This window comes from Euwallacea similis, chromosome 4 (assembly GCF_039881205.1).
Source record: "Euwallacea similis isolate ESF13 chromosome 4, ESF131.1, whole genome shotgun sequence".
Taxonomy (NCBI): domain Eukaryota; kingdom Metazoa; phylum Arthropoda; class Insecta; order Coleoptera; family Curculionidae; genus Euwallacea; species Euwallacea similis.
The window spans coordinates 6,609,680-6,623,234 of NC_089612.1; the positions used below are offsets into that span (position 1 = coordinate 6,609,680).

Genomic DNA, 13,555 nt, shown 5'->3' on the forward strand with positions numbered 1-13,555 from the left:
TAATGAAATAGTACCAGAGGGAGCAGATAATGGATAGAACAGAAACAAATCCACTAATAATAGATGTTGACTGTGAATCTGACGAATGGGATAGCAATGATTAATCATTATATACGTAGAGAAATTACAATAAAGAATATAACAACTCTAAGACTTAGTTTAATTTTGATGAAATGTGATGGTCTGAAGTAATTTCAATCCTCAATGTTAATAAATTTTTGAAAGAGTGGCAACGTCGAGCGATGACAAGTACGATGACGTGCATCAGTTGATTCGCTGAAAATACTGTATGTATGTATTGTTGAATAGAGCTGAGAGCTGGCGAGTAGAGCTTCACTATAATACAAAATTGATCTTTAAATTATTTAGGTACACTGACTTATTTGTCTTGAACGAACTACTAAAGTTGGTTTTGGGCAGTTTTTTTTTAATTCTAATTTACAGAAAGTCATAGGGCACGTACCGTTATTACATTATGAACATAACAGTGTTATTAAAACGACAAATATCTCAAAAACGGTGAGTTTTTGAGGCTACTAACAGGTATACCTTTTTTATCTAAAATATTAAACAGAATAGTACGTTTTATTAATAGGGCTACCGGAGCTGCGTAGAAAAAATTAGAGCCCTTTTCACTAGTCAAGTCGGTTTCAAATGGCGCCCACTATTAGCTACGGCAAAACCGATAGCACTGCCTTGTTTGCCACGTCCGAAAACCCCCGTATATCAAATTCCAGTCCCATAGGTTAAGGCTGTGAAGATATGAAATAAAACCAAACGCTATTAGTCGAGTACATCAGTCAATATGAGTTAAGGTGATCATTTTTATGGCAATTAATTCAATTTTCGTCAGAACAATTTCTTATTTGCTAGCTGTTTTATGTCTTTCCGAGGTATTTTTCTTGCAATTTATCTTCCAAAAAATTCCACGTGCTTTTCAATGAAAACATACAATTATTGTTTGTTTACAATTGCATATTATGCTCTTCAATATCTAAGCAGTAATTATATTATAAGCATGTCGATAATCGGACAAAGAAACTTGTCCATCGGTCAGCTGATTAAAGCGTGACGCTTCTTTTTCCGTGGTTCACCTTCTTTATACGCGCAAAGTCCATCAGCGATAAACTTGAAACTGCGGCATTGAGGATTAGTCACAATGAGAGTTTATTTTCGACAAACAACAATTATTTATTAATATATTACAAAAAAATACTTTTGTCTTTGTAACAAGAAGTCTTATTTGGCTAAAACTTGAGCGGGATTTTTCCTCTCTCGGAAAAAGTACTCGATGATCCACATCACCACGCACAATCCTGACAAAAGGGAGGCGGAGTGCAGGGCATAAATTATAGATCCCGACACATCCCTCACCAATCCTAAAATAAACAATATATTGTTGAATTTCGATTTCTTAGAATGAGGATAATGTAATCACACCTATTAAAGGGCCGACTATCAATGAAACAATCCCGGTGAAAAGCATGCTGATTCCATTGGCAGCGGTAATTTTGTCCAGATCGACATAGTTGGGGAGCAGCACCGATTGAAATACAGCTCTTGTGCCTTTGGTGAGGCCTATGGCGATCACGACAACGTAAACTACAACTTTTTGCGTAGGCCATGTAGCTAGCACTATATTTAACGATATTGGATGAATTAAATACACCGCTATATTGCAAATACATTTTTATACATTTTTATTGCTTTAACGTAAAAGGGGGAATTTTGTGAAACACATTAACGAGATATTTTTTTCATATCCTTTCGAAATATTATAATCGTCAGTTTTCACAACCAAAAGACCTTTGGTACGTTACTGTTCAATGGCAAATACTAAAAATAAATCGAATTTCCAACTCAATAAACTTGAAAAGAACGAATAATATTAATTTTGCAACTTTGGAGAATGCGCAACAAGGAATATCACACAGTATTGACTGTTAATTGTTTGTGCTTAACAATTATTGTTTGTCCGCATGCAGTTTATGACACGTGTTCTTAGTCTATTACGTTTTTCAATAATGCTCCTAGTGTTAGTTTTTATTTACAGATCCGTCAATAGCCACGTTTACATTTTGATAATTACTTTAAGGGTTTAGTAAAAGAGCGAGTAATACAATGTCTTATTAGCAAACAAAATTTGTTTACTCGCTAATTGTCCTCACCAGTTCTGGTCAGAATGGCAACCACCAACGCACCGGCGTACGTGAGTTTTGCGTGTACTTTAAAATAGTGCACGCACATGGGTATCACCAATCTACCGCCAATGTCCGCCACACTTTGAATTGAGGCAGCTATCGCAATGTCGCTCCTATCAAACAACGACAAATTGCCCAGCATGAACTGCAGCATCAGTATTATGTTCAGTTCGGCGGCAAAGGACACTCCTTGACACAAAATACTGCTCCATTAAAAATCGGTTTTCGTTTCATAGAGTCACCCACCTAAGCCGACAATCATTATGACTAGAGGAGTATTGTGCAGTAGATGCAGGTCAAAAATGTCAAAAAGTTTCAGCCCTATGGACATGGCAGTGTTGGGCTTTTTAGGTAGTGTAGTGTCTTTGTAAACGGGGTCCTTTTGGTCGTCTTGCAGAAGAGTGGCGGCTTCCTATATGTATAGTTTCTGTTATAGTCACTCAGGCAAAGTTTTTTTTAACACACTGACCTGCTGAGTGGCTGTAGGAACAGCACTATTCACTTCCACCATTTCTTCAGTCTTTGAGTCCTTCTTCTGAACAGGTTTCAATAACAGACAACCAATAAAAGAAAACATGGAAATTCCAAATAGGAGTAATACCGTGTACTTTCTGCCCACAAGAGTGAGCATAACATCACAAACTTTTGGTATCACTATTGGGGATAAGCTGGCACTTGTAATCGTCAAACTTACAGCTATAGTCAGTCTTTTTTTGAAATATGTATAGGTGCCCAAGTAGGTCGCCGGCATGATGATTCCCTGACCCACGCCTGGAATATCTTCAGTGTGACAAAATTCCAATTGAGTACCTACCAACCTATTAGAACGGACGTAGAACCTATCAGGTAAAGATACGACGTCGCAAAACTACTCAAGAGAATACCAAGGCACATGAGTGCAGCCCCAAAGAGGGCCACTGGCTTCATTCCATATAGTTTTAAAAAAGGGCTTGTAAAGAAGCCTGAAAAGGAGATAAAGGTTGTTACTTTTAATTTGATGAAATAATCAGAAATATTATTATTACCAAGTGAACAATACAAGGAACTATGCAAGTGTAGTAGAAATGATGTTTGGGTACTGGTAACGCCCCATTCCTTAAATTCCTGTGCAAATATCAACCCAAAACATGGTACTAGAGTTAGGAGGCTCACCTAAAGGCCATAACAAAGTTTTGTAAAACAAAACAGACATACATAGCATAGACAAAGTAAAATATTGTATTCATGTATATTGAGCATTATCCTCTGAGGAAAACATCTGTATTAGTAATTTAAATAATAATTACTAGATAGTAATAGTAATAATAGTAGGGAGTAAATAGTAATTTTCACTACAAGCTCATAAGAAAACAAAACAATGAACTTACATTAATTAACATAATTGCCCCAACTATCACCCAACCATATCCCCCATCAGGGTAATAAGACTCCTGGGCCTTCTCTTTTACCTTCATACTTGCTCCAGCTGGAAGAGGTTACCTCTCACATTATAAGACCACTGAAAAAATGCCAGAATTGAGCATTTTACAAATCTACGACTCAGTTAAATCAATATTGACTTATGATAGATAGAAACTCAGTAATAAAATGTCTTTGTTTGTTCTAAGTTTATGGATCATTGTTTTCTGCACTAGAAAGTGGCAAGCATTCTATTACCGAACTTACAAGAAAAAGTGGTGTGATTGGTTAATAATCAGTGTATTTTGAGGAGAATGTAATGTTTTGGATTACTTTAGATAAGAGATTTTTATAAGCTATCTATGTAACAATCTGATTTAACTGTTTTGTTTTAATAGTATCCTATCGACATAATAAAAATTAACAATTCTCCCAGAACTCTCATTCTGTGGTTTTGCTATTCAAAGTATGCATTTAAATTCAACTAGTGATAATTAGTTGAAGCTTCTACCTTTGATGGCCATAATGTTTTTTTTGTTGTTTATTGGTGCAAATTAATTTAGGAATACAATCATCACTACATCTTAATCCTAAAACAACTGTGTAACATATTCAGATTTAAAGTGGCTACAAAGTAACCAAAAGTTTGTAAATATTGACTAACAGCAATATGACGAATTCTCATGACACCAATAACAGTACGATATTTAGGAAGCCACATCTCTACTATGCATTATTTTGGTTCATAATGTAAGTATTTCAAATGGCAATTGACTCTGCATATAGTCAATTTTCAATTTGATATTTTAGAATATAAAGATGAAGAATTTATTAGAATTTAAGAAAATTTTGTAGAATATACGGGAATAAAAAGAATTTTTAGATACTGAGAAGTATTTAAAAGGAGGGGTTTAATGAGATAAATCTATTGAAGTTTAAATGCTTTAAAGGAGGAGACTGTGATATGGTAAGAGTTCGCGTTAATTGCAAACATTATGTTGTAGCAGTGTTCTTCCTAAAGTGTTGACTCTACTCAGATTTTTTTTTTGTGCATAGTAGGACACTCAAGTATATGAATTACCTTAAAGCAAGATATTTTGGTTCACCTTAGCAGAGATGTCTAGCATGGTAGAGAGATGCTCAAGTTGCTGAAGCTTAATAGTTTCAGTGCTTGCTACTTCGTATTATTATAGGCTTTTCTGCTCAATAATTTTATTTGTAGCTCAAAAATCACAATTTGATTACTTGAAAGTATGATGTATTTGAGTAAACCATTGAGTTTATTTGCATTTTGACTTATCATTGTTCTTTGAGTGCTGTTTAGTTATAAAAATAGCAACAACAAATTTAAGATAATAACAATAACATCAACTTCACTATTGTCTACTTTATTTATAGTGTATACATTAATTTAAATATATAATCAGCTGTCAGTTGTCAACGTGTTGACACTTATTAATCTTAACCAATATAGCAACTAATAACGCAAATAATTCTCCGGAAAAAATGTTTGAACATTTTATCAATTTTGAAATATTTCGTCAAATTAAAAAAAAAAAGACATATTTTCTAACCCCTTGGTATTTTTCTAGTGATTTGAAATAAGTCTAATATAATTTAAATTTATCAAATTTCACAAATACTTCTATATTTGCCATCTGCCGCCATTTGCACAGAACAAATTTCAGCCTTACCTGACACTTATTACTTGATGTTTTGCTGCTGTCAAAGTCAAAGTGATTTGTTTATTGATATAGTTGTTGATGTGGATGATAGTGTAGTGCTTCTTAATTTAAAATATCGTACAAAATAATAATTTGGTTTTTAAACCATCATTAATGCTTAAAAATTAGAATCTTTCGACAAGCCTAAAATGGACCATGCCAAACTAGAGGTTGTTATTTGATTTTTTTGATGTTCATACTACTTTTCTACTACTCTTCTTAGAAAATATGTTTGTTTACATTGTAAATAATCCCTTTATTTCCCAGATGTATGATGATGTGGGGGTTCAAGTTGAGGGCGAAATGAACATCCCCTCAAACAAAAACACCCAAAACATCGGCCGTCCCGATTTTAATACCTTGGATGAGCCCATTCGAGACACTATAGTAAAATCTTTTTGCATCTACTCATTACCTTGACTTTGTGTTTTTCCCCATTTTAGTTAAGAGATGTTAAGGCAGTGGGTGTTAAATTCGGCCACGTCTTGTTTCCGAAAGAAAAGAAAACCCTGTTAAAAGAGTGTATGTACTTATTAGTATATGTGAGTATTTGACTTAAAAGTTATTATTGCACTATTCTGATTTTATAGGGGACTTATGGGGTCCACTGATGCTTTGCACGTTTATGGCAATGTAAGTGATATTTCCATATGATTAAAGAGTGTTCAAGTAAAAGTTTTTAATAGGATTCTCCAAGGTGGAACTACAGCAGATGATACCAATGATGGAGGTCCAGAGTTTGCCGAAGTGTTTGTAATAGTATGGATTGGATCAATGATTGTTACTTTAAATTCCAAGCTTCTGGGGGGAAACATGTTAGTCTTTCCTTTAATCCTCAAAACGTAGAGTTAGTCATGAAACTGTTTTAGATCTTTTTTTCAAAGTGTTTGCGTCCTGGGTTACTGCCTTTTGCCCACAACACTAGCCTTAATAGTCTGCAGGTTTATTTTGTTGGCTGAACAGAGCACTCTATTGTTTTTCATCAGATTTACAGTGTCAATGATGGGATTCATATGGGCGACATACGGTAAGCATGAAGAGTAAAGCATTAAAGGTTGTTATGCATTGTATTTCTTTAGCTTCCATGATATTTTTGGGTGACAGTCAAAAACCAGGCAGGAAACTTCTGGCTGTTTACCCTATAGGACTTTTCTACTTTGTAATATCCTGGCTGGTCATATCGCACACTGCCAGTTAAGTTTGGATTTCTAGAGAGAAAGTATATGAATGGATGTGTGTTGTATATGTTTATTCAAACTGAATATTGTATATATTAAAATGGAAGGAATTCCCTTATTTCTTCCATAATAGAGAAGCCCATCTCCATGGTATTTTCAATTGTGTAACATTCATTTTAGTCGCTAATAAAAGAAGTATTAAGGTGGTTATAGATTAAGAAAGAAATATACAGATGTGCAGCGCGTTTAATTATCTGTTTGCTCCCTTTAACTTGTATGTAAATTTTTTATTGCAAAGAGAATTTTTCTCTATTGTTTGTTTTCTCCAAAAGAGGCATTTTATGACGTCACAAAATTTTAAATTCAACATATAGACTTTTAATGACGCCTATTAAGCGCCATCTAATGTGAATTTTTATTGACTCTTGATAACAACCATATTAGATAGATAGATATAAAACATTAATAACAGATAGATTCAGTAACTAGTAATCATGCTGTATTTTGTTAATGAACATATGGTTTTGACATTGACACTGTCTGGTAAACTTCTTTCTGTTAATAAACAAAGCCTTTGTGATAAACAATAATAATCTAAATTTCTGTGTATTTCAGCCTTTTGTTATCAAAATAAAAATAAAATTAATGAAAAATCTAAATTGAGAATAGATGTGTCGTATGTGTTGGTTTAACAAAATCCATGGTCATATGTTATCTGTTTTTCGTAATCAATTGAATAGTGGACAGTAACCAATTTACCTTCAGATCTAAAAATACTAATTTGCGTCGTAGAAGAACCAAATACGTTCTTACCAAAATAATTTCGATTTAGTGCATAAAGAACAGGATTTCTTAGCAAATGTAAGCATATTGGTGAATGTAATTGATACTATTAAATAATAGTAAGAATGCCCCCCAATGATAAATTTCCCACTTACTTACTTAAAATTTTCCACTTACTGCCCTCTACTTAAAAACTTATAATTTGAGTTGCAGTCTAATTTCTTGAAGTCCCAGTTCGTTTATCAAGTGCTTACAAATCAATTTAAGGACCACAAGCAGAAAATGCTTTTAGCATGCTTTAGTCACTTTCTCCTGGTCTTAACTGTTGACTAATACGTAGTGGGCGCCATTTAATTTATTAATTTCTTCATAGTTCTCCTGAATTCTTGATTACCATCTCAAAAAAAAAAAAATTACTTCCAGTGATAAGCTATGGCAGAAAGAGTCAAAAAACGCTTGTACCCAGAATTGCCCTTGCAAGATACTACACCATTTGTTCCAAAATATGTGAGTAATGATATAAAACCTTCATAAGGTGGATTTACATATAAACTCTTTTGTTCCTTTATACACTTAGAACCCTGTGAGGTAAACTAACAAACTGGGAATGACCAGAACAATAGAGTTTATATATCCAACTTACTTTAAATATCTCAAATTGTAAACATTGAAATTTGCATTTTCAGCACTCATTGCCCCAAGAACCTACTGGAGCCTTACCACAAGTACCAACCAGAAAACACTCAGATGGCTCCTCCGGATCTCCAATAAGTTTACCAATTAATCCAGACTCAACAGATAAAATTAATGGTGCAATACCTAAACATTATGCTGGATTTTTGGAAGATTACATTGAGAAAATTAATGAAATACTCAACAAATTTAATGAAATCAAGAAACATGCTGCCAATTACCATTACAAAAGCAATTGTGCCAAAGTATCGGGAACAGTTGTTAGCAGCACTGGTGTTGCTTTGGTAATGAGTTCACTGTGGTGGGGTCCTTTAACTGCTGGAACTTCCTTAATGCTTGGAGCAGGTAAGTGACTTCTTTACAACAAAAAATTTGTGTACAAAAGTTATATGTTAGGAGGGGCAGTAATGTCAGTAACAGGAAGCCTTACCAATGCTCTAACTGACTATATTGATTATAAAACTACAACTGGAATTATGGAGGATATTAAACTGCTTTTAAAGCAAAAAGAGATGTTTGATATGTGGATGCGTAAGAGTTTAACTCATTTCAATGAATGCATTACCCAACTTATGGAAAATGGGGTTACTCGAGAAATGGCAGTATCTACTATCATTGAAGGTAATGTTTCACTGGATTAGTTCAAATTAATGTTGTGGTTCTTTTCTAGGAATAGCAAAAGGGGCTATTAATATTATGGAAAAACCAGACAATAAAGTTTTATCATCCTTAAGTACAGCAGTAAAATTGCATAGAATGCAACATTTGGCTGTAGAAGCTTTTCCAGTGATTGGCAAAACCTTCCACATGACCGAAAAGAGTTTTCAGTTCATTTATAACATATTGGGACTCACTGGTTAGCAGTTACTATTAATTGAATGTATATATTGTATCTTTGTGAATTTACAGGACGGACAATGCCAACATTCATAAAGGAATTTGCTAAGGTGTCAGGAGTGCTTTCAGTGGCATTTGTGATGGCAGACATAACAATTCTTATAAAGGATTTATGCTCAGAGCATCCCTCTATGGACATTATAGATAAAGTTATGGGAAAGTTGAAGGTAGGTAAAGAGCATTTTGATACCTTCATTCATTATTTTAATTCCTGTGGAAGGGTTTAGTTATTAACTTGAACTTTCATTTGATTGAATTTCAAAGTTTTTTCTTCATATGTATTTATTTATTAATATTTATTATAGATCTAAAGTGTCTTTCTGTAAAAATATATTCGTTTAGCGTGCCGTCCTAAATTTAGATTTATGAAGTATTCATTGTGACCCTGTGCACAATATCTGAAGTGTGCTACAATTTCCAAAAACAGCCCATATATTTAATAAATTGCTGATTTTTTGGCATTTTTTATTAATAAATAACTCGGTACATCCTATATGGAACTCACTTTATTTATTGTAAATTTTAGGATGAACGAGATATTTTGCATGACTTGTTGGATATACTGATAGCAGTTGGATCAAACCCAGAAGGTGTATTTGACAAAGCAATGTTGGACATACAAATGATAGTGGACAAGGAAGATCTGCTTAAGGATTTTGTTATTGTGAATGATGAGGACTTTGTGGAAAGAGCTGGCATAGCAGTGCAATAGTAAGATCCCTTAATCATATTATTTAATACACATATCTCATTTGCTTTGAGAAAATATAATAGTTGTATATATGTATATTTTTATAAGTTTAATAAAATGAATCACAGAGGTACTTCTTCGCCAGTCATCTTCATCAGAAAGCTGCTATTGTCGCATTGTTGTACCGAAGACACGATTCCTGCATATTGTTGAGCTAGTACCTTATTATTGATACATGTAGTGCCTCCTCCCCTTTCAGTTTGTTTTTCCTGCAAATTACTGATAAATTCACCAGCTTAAACATTGATCGAAAACCCTTTACAGCTCTATTTATATCCCCAATACATAGCCATTTTGAAGAGTCTTGTGATGTGGATATCGCCCATTTGGAGTGGTCTGTTGTGCTCGTAAATGACATATTAACTTCAGAACTAATAGACAGTGAAATGGACAACACATTGTCGACCCTAAAATAGATACAATATTCTAAACTATGTTTAGATTTGTTATCAAATGATTAATGAGCTGTTCATTTTAGCATCAAGCTGTGATTTCCATATGAATCAATAACTTGAGCTCTAAGTCAATGTTTCTATGAAAATTAGCCTGGACATAATATTGATAATGTAGCTTTTAAATTTACTGGTATATGTGGTCGCAGTCTGAAGGTAGTCGATTGGGTTCGTTGGGCCAAGTTTCCACGTATAGGTTGGTCTCCAAAGATGCGCTCACTAAATCAGCATATAAATCCTTCTCAAAATTCCCCGATTTCGCGAATGAGACGAAATTAGCACCCTTTTGGGTGTTGATATTTGCAATACGGTACCAAGGACTATCTTCTACGGTTTCATTTCTTGCAGCTTTCTCAAGTTCAGGAAAGATACTTTTCATAGTTTCAGGGACGTTTTGGGCGAATATCTGAGGTTCATTGTACTGAAGTTGTATCCCTGAATCAACGATTATTAAGTTAAAATGTACACTAAAGTTGGACTTATAATAGTGTGTTACCAACGCTATTCAAGTCGCTAACCCCTAAACTGAGACAAAGGAAACTCTGTCCGTAATGAGTGCCACTGTCTGGGTATTCATATTGGTTCAAACTATAAGGAAAATTTGGTACTGAGTGAATCAACCATAATCCTGACGTTTTGTCGGCTATGACTACTCCCTTTGTATGTCCTTTGCTGCCGGCGTGGCCTTGCGGAGGCTGATCATTGTACAATATGGACAGATACTTTTTCTGCATTTAGGAGAAAATACATTTGTGGTTTTATAGCATTATTCAACTCACCGCATTGTTATACAGTGGGTTCAATGTATTGCCGATTAAAGAGTTGCTGCTGTTAATGCCAGTTTCAGAGAAGATCCATTGATTGTGGTCATCTGAAGTCATGTACATGTATCCCAAACCCTCTTTCACCAAGGCATTTTCGTGCTTTGTTTGCTTCGGTAATTTGTATGCCACATACCTATAACAAAATTCTTTATAACTGATTGTTGAAGAAATATGAGATATATTATTTCTTACCAGTCTATTGAATTTCCTTGCTGATCTTTGCACTGAAGTCCATAGGAAATGTGGAATGTAACGAGCATATAAACGAAGGAAATTGTGTTATAAAACATTTTAATCGACGAATGTATGTGCACTTAGGATGGGTCTTGTATAATTAACGCAAATTCTATTTAGGTCTTTATCAACGTCAATGGAAGTTCTTGCTATTGTCTTAGTATCACTGTTTATTTTGTTGTTTGATAATCTGAAAGATTAATATGAGTGTTATTAGGGATGGCTTGAGTGCATTTTTACGTTTTAATTACGCTTAATTAGGTAAATAGAATGGTATAAATACTGTGTTAAAATTAATGATTTTCTGTAATATCTTTAATCTCGAGTATAAATTAAATAACCAATTTTACACTATAATAATGATTATAAAAACTATGGAAAAATTAAGCTCCATAAGGCTAAACCGCACCCACTTGCAAAACTGGTATAAGCAACTGAAAAGCGTCTTGTATGTAAGCACTGCTATTTCCAGCCTGCAAAGAAACCACATTTATTACCATATAATTTACATTGAATAAACCTCACCTCATAAAATATATTAGTAATCTTACTATTGATTCTATCTTTATCCCCACTTATCGAGCTTAACCTCTCTGTAAATTTTTCGGCTTCTTGGAGAATAACAGCTTTTGCAATTGTGGTTATTCTGTTCAAAATTAATAGTAGTTTTTGGGCCAAACGTCGTGCTATTAAATCACTTACTGCACCAAACTATCTGCCTCATCTGCGGTGCTCCTGTGCTCTTTGACCATGAGTAACTCCCCAGCCTTATGGAACTGTTCCATGCAAATAGCAGTGAGCTCACTCAAGCTGTTGATTGCTTGCTGATGAATCTGCTCATCATCCACGAGTGACAAATTAATCTTCTCCACGTCTTCGCAAATATTGAAAAACTTAACAAATGTTATTGGTACATTAAGTTCGCTGACAAAATTTGAAATGATGTCTTGAGCTTCTTTCAAACTGATTTTATTGCTGTCTTCTTCGTCCTCAGGTAGTTCACACAGCTCTTTGACTTGTTCCAGTGTTTCTTGCATGTCTCTAAGAGCGTCATCTGTGAGGGAGTTATGCAGGTTGTCCAATTTAATACTGCAGAGTTTGGACAACATTTCTAGGGCTTCAAGATGCACCAGCCCTTGATGGTCATCAAACAAAGTCTCATAGTTTTTGAATTTTCTTTTATTCTCTTGTTTCAAAGGCTCACTTTCTTTTTCAGCCATCTCCTTGGCTTCACGTAGAATTTGAGATAAGTTGGGTTTACCCATTTTATCTAGCTTTAAAAAGGCTCGTTTCTTTTTGAATCCTGGATCTCCTTCTTGGAGGACTTCCACAGTTTTCTTGCCAATAGCTTCCAAAGTGTCTAGACCACCAGTTATCACTTTGGAGCCTGTGGATTCAACAAATTTGACTAAACTTTCTAGACCGAATGTAGATGGAGGAATGTTATCATCTTGCTGTTGTGGTTTTTCAGTGGTTCCAGAATTTATCTTAGCTAATTCTTCAGGCTGAGGAATACCCATGCTACATTCCAAAACTGTAGAAAGTCCTTGTGATACTTGGTTAGTTATGGATGACACACTTTGTGTAGCAGTGGAGAACAGTGAAGATACACTCCAACCATTCCAAGTGGCATCTTTTATTGTTGTATGTTCCGAGGACTCTTCTAATGTTTCCCACCTATCATCTGCTGGTTGTTTCAAGTGGTCAACAGCACTAATCACACTGGCTACAGATGGTTCACTAGATTCCCAGTCGGTATCAAAGTCATCCCAGGCATTATCTTCATCTTTAAAAGCAGGAGTAGTTTGAGATTTATTTAGTTCTTCTTTAGCAACTTCAGAGCCCCAATCAAGTTCATCTTCATCCCAGAGATTCTCTTCAGGCGTTGAGGTTTTTTTTTGAGGAATATTATGTTGTTCTGGACTTTGTATATTATCATTTGTTAAGATTGTTTTAAGGGGTAAACTTGTACTAGGGCTAGGCACTTGGGGAGAATTCGTCGATGAGTGTATGAATTTTTGGTTGCTGTTATTGTCCAATAGAAGAAGCTTTTCGTTTTCAGGTGTTTTCTCTGATAAATTTTCTTCTCTTTTGTTGAGTTGTTGCGTTGTTGTATTTTCTGTACTTCCTTTCAGTGAAAGTGTTGCAAAATTACATGAAGTGTCATAGTCTTTTGAAGACGTTCTATTTTTACTTGCTTCTGGTGATTTGGAAGATTTCTCATGGCTTTCAACGTCGGACAAGAAGTCCTCGTCAGCGCTTTCAAAATAATCACTGTCTGAGGTTTCCATTTTCCACAATCTTTTAAATTTAAAAGATATTTGTGAGGAATTGCAATAAACATATGTTTTTCATAATAAACAAAATTGTCATGACAGCAATTTACTTAAACGTCATTGTCAATGTTTTATTTGATTAGA

At 34.5% G+C, this 13,555-nt stretch overlaps 4 protein-coding genes across 7 annotated transcripts; 2 read left to right on the plus strand and 2 right to left on the minus strand.

Annotated features, from left to right (window-relative positions):
* Positions 1 to 1,178: 1,178 nt before the first annotated feature.
* On the minus strand, positions 1,179 to 3,699 carry LOC136408467 (monocarboxylate transporter 5-like). Its single transcript, XM_066389450.1, has 8 exons — positions 3,569 to 3,699; positions 3,227 to 3,353; positions 3,020 to 3,163; positions 2,671 to 2,972; positions 2,448 to 2,613; positions 2,169 to 2,390; positions 1,441 to 1,635; positions 1,179 to 1,379 (listed from the first exon to the last, which is right to left on the minus strand). Exons 1-8 carry the CDS (start codon positions 3,653 to 3,655, stop codon positions 1,240 to 1,242), a joined length of 1,383 nt encoding a protein of 460 aa, XP_066245547.1. The 5' UTR covers positions 3,656 to 3,699; the 3' UTR covers positions 1,179 to 1,239.
* A 1,645-nt stretch (positions 3,700 to 5,344) lies between these two features.
* On the plus strand, positions 5,345 to 6,755 carry LOC136408484 (protein YIPF6). The gene is made up of 7 exons (XM_066389475.1): positions 5,345 to 5,493; positions 5,591 to 5,710; positions 5,767 to 5,845; positions 5,914 to 5,956; positions 6,010 to 6,138; positions 6,193 to 6,350; positions 6,403 to 6,755. Exons 1-7 carry the CDS (start codon positions 5,473 to 5,475, stop codon positions 6,519 to 6,521), a joined length of 669 nt encoding a protein of 222 aa, XP_066245572.1. The 5' UTR covers positions 5,345 to 5,472; the 3' UTR covers positions 6,522 to 6,755.
* A 337-nt stretch (positions 6,756 to 7,092) lies between these two features.
* LOC136408471 (uncharacterized) lies at positions 7,093 to 10,095 on the plus strand. Of its 2 annotated transcripts, none has more exons than XM_066389457.1 (7): positions 7,093 to 7,362; positions 7,658 to 7,791; positions 7,971 to 8,322; positions 8,374 to 8,598; positions 8,648 to 8,833; positions 8,887 to 9,041; positions 9,401 to 10,095. In XM_066389457.1, exons 2-7 carry the CDS (start codon positions 7,717 to 7,719, stop codon positions 9,584 to 9,586), a joined length of 1,179 nt encoding a protein of 392 aa, XP_066245554.1. In that variant the 5' UTR covers positions 7,093 to 7,362; positions 7,658 to 7,716; the 3' UTR covers positions 9,587 to 10,095. The 2 variants fall into 2 exon arrangements, with proteins under 2 accessions (XP_066245554.1, XP_066245555.1); XM_066389458.1 differs by having other exon boundaries at positions 7,094 to 7,362; positions 7,708 to 7,791.
* Positions 9,688 to 13,518, minus strand: LOC136408457 (plancitoxin-1-like). 3 transcript variants are annotated; one of them, XM_066389437.1, is made up of 6 exons: positions 11,094 to 11,232; positions 10,857 to 11,034; positions 10,574 to 10,805; positions 10,209 to 10,512; positions 9,888 to 10,032; positions 9,688 to 9,834 (listed from the first exon to the last, which is right to left on the minus strand). In XM_066389437.1, the coding sequence occupies exons 1-6, from the start codon at positions 11,189 to 11,191 to the stop codon at positions 9,688 to 9,690; spliced, it is 1,104 nt and encodes a 367-aa protein (XP_066245534.1). In that variant the 5' UTR covers positions 11,192 to 11,232. The 3 variants fall into 3 exon arrangements, with proteins under 3 accessions (XP_066245534.1, XP_066245533.1, XP_066245532.1); XM_066389436.1 differs by lacking the exons at positions 9,688 to 9,834; positions 9,888 to 10,032; positions 10,209 to 10,512; positions 10,574 to 10,805 and adding exons at positions 11,387 to 11,608; positions 11,661 to 11,781; positions 11,838 to 13,518 and having other exon boundaries at positions 11,094 to 11,325; XM_066389435.1 differs by lacking the exons at positions 9,688 to 9,834; positions 9,888 to 10,032; positions 10,209 to 10,512; positions 10,574 to 10,805 and adding exons at positions 11,661 to 11,781; positions 11,838 to 13,518 and having other exon boundaries at positions 11,094 to 11,608.
* Between the last annotated feature and the right edge of the window lie 37 nt (positions 13,519 to 13,555).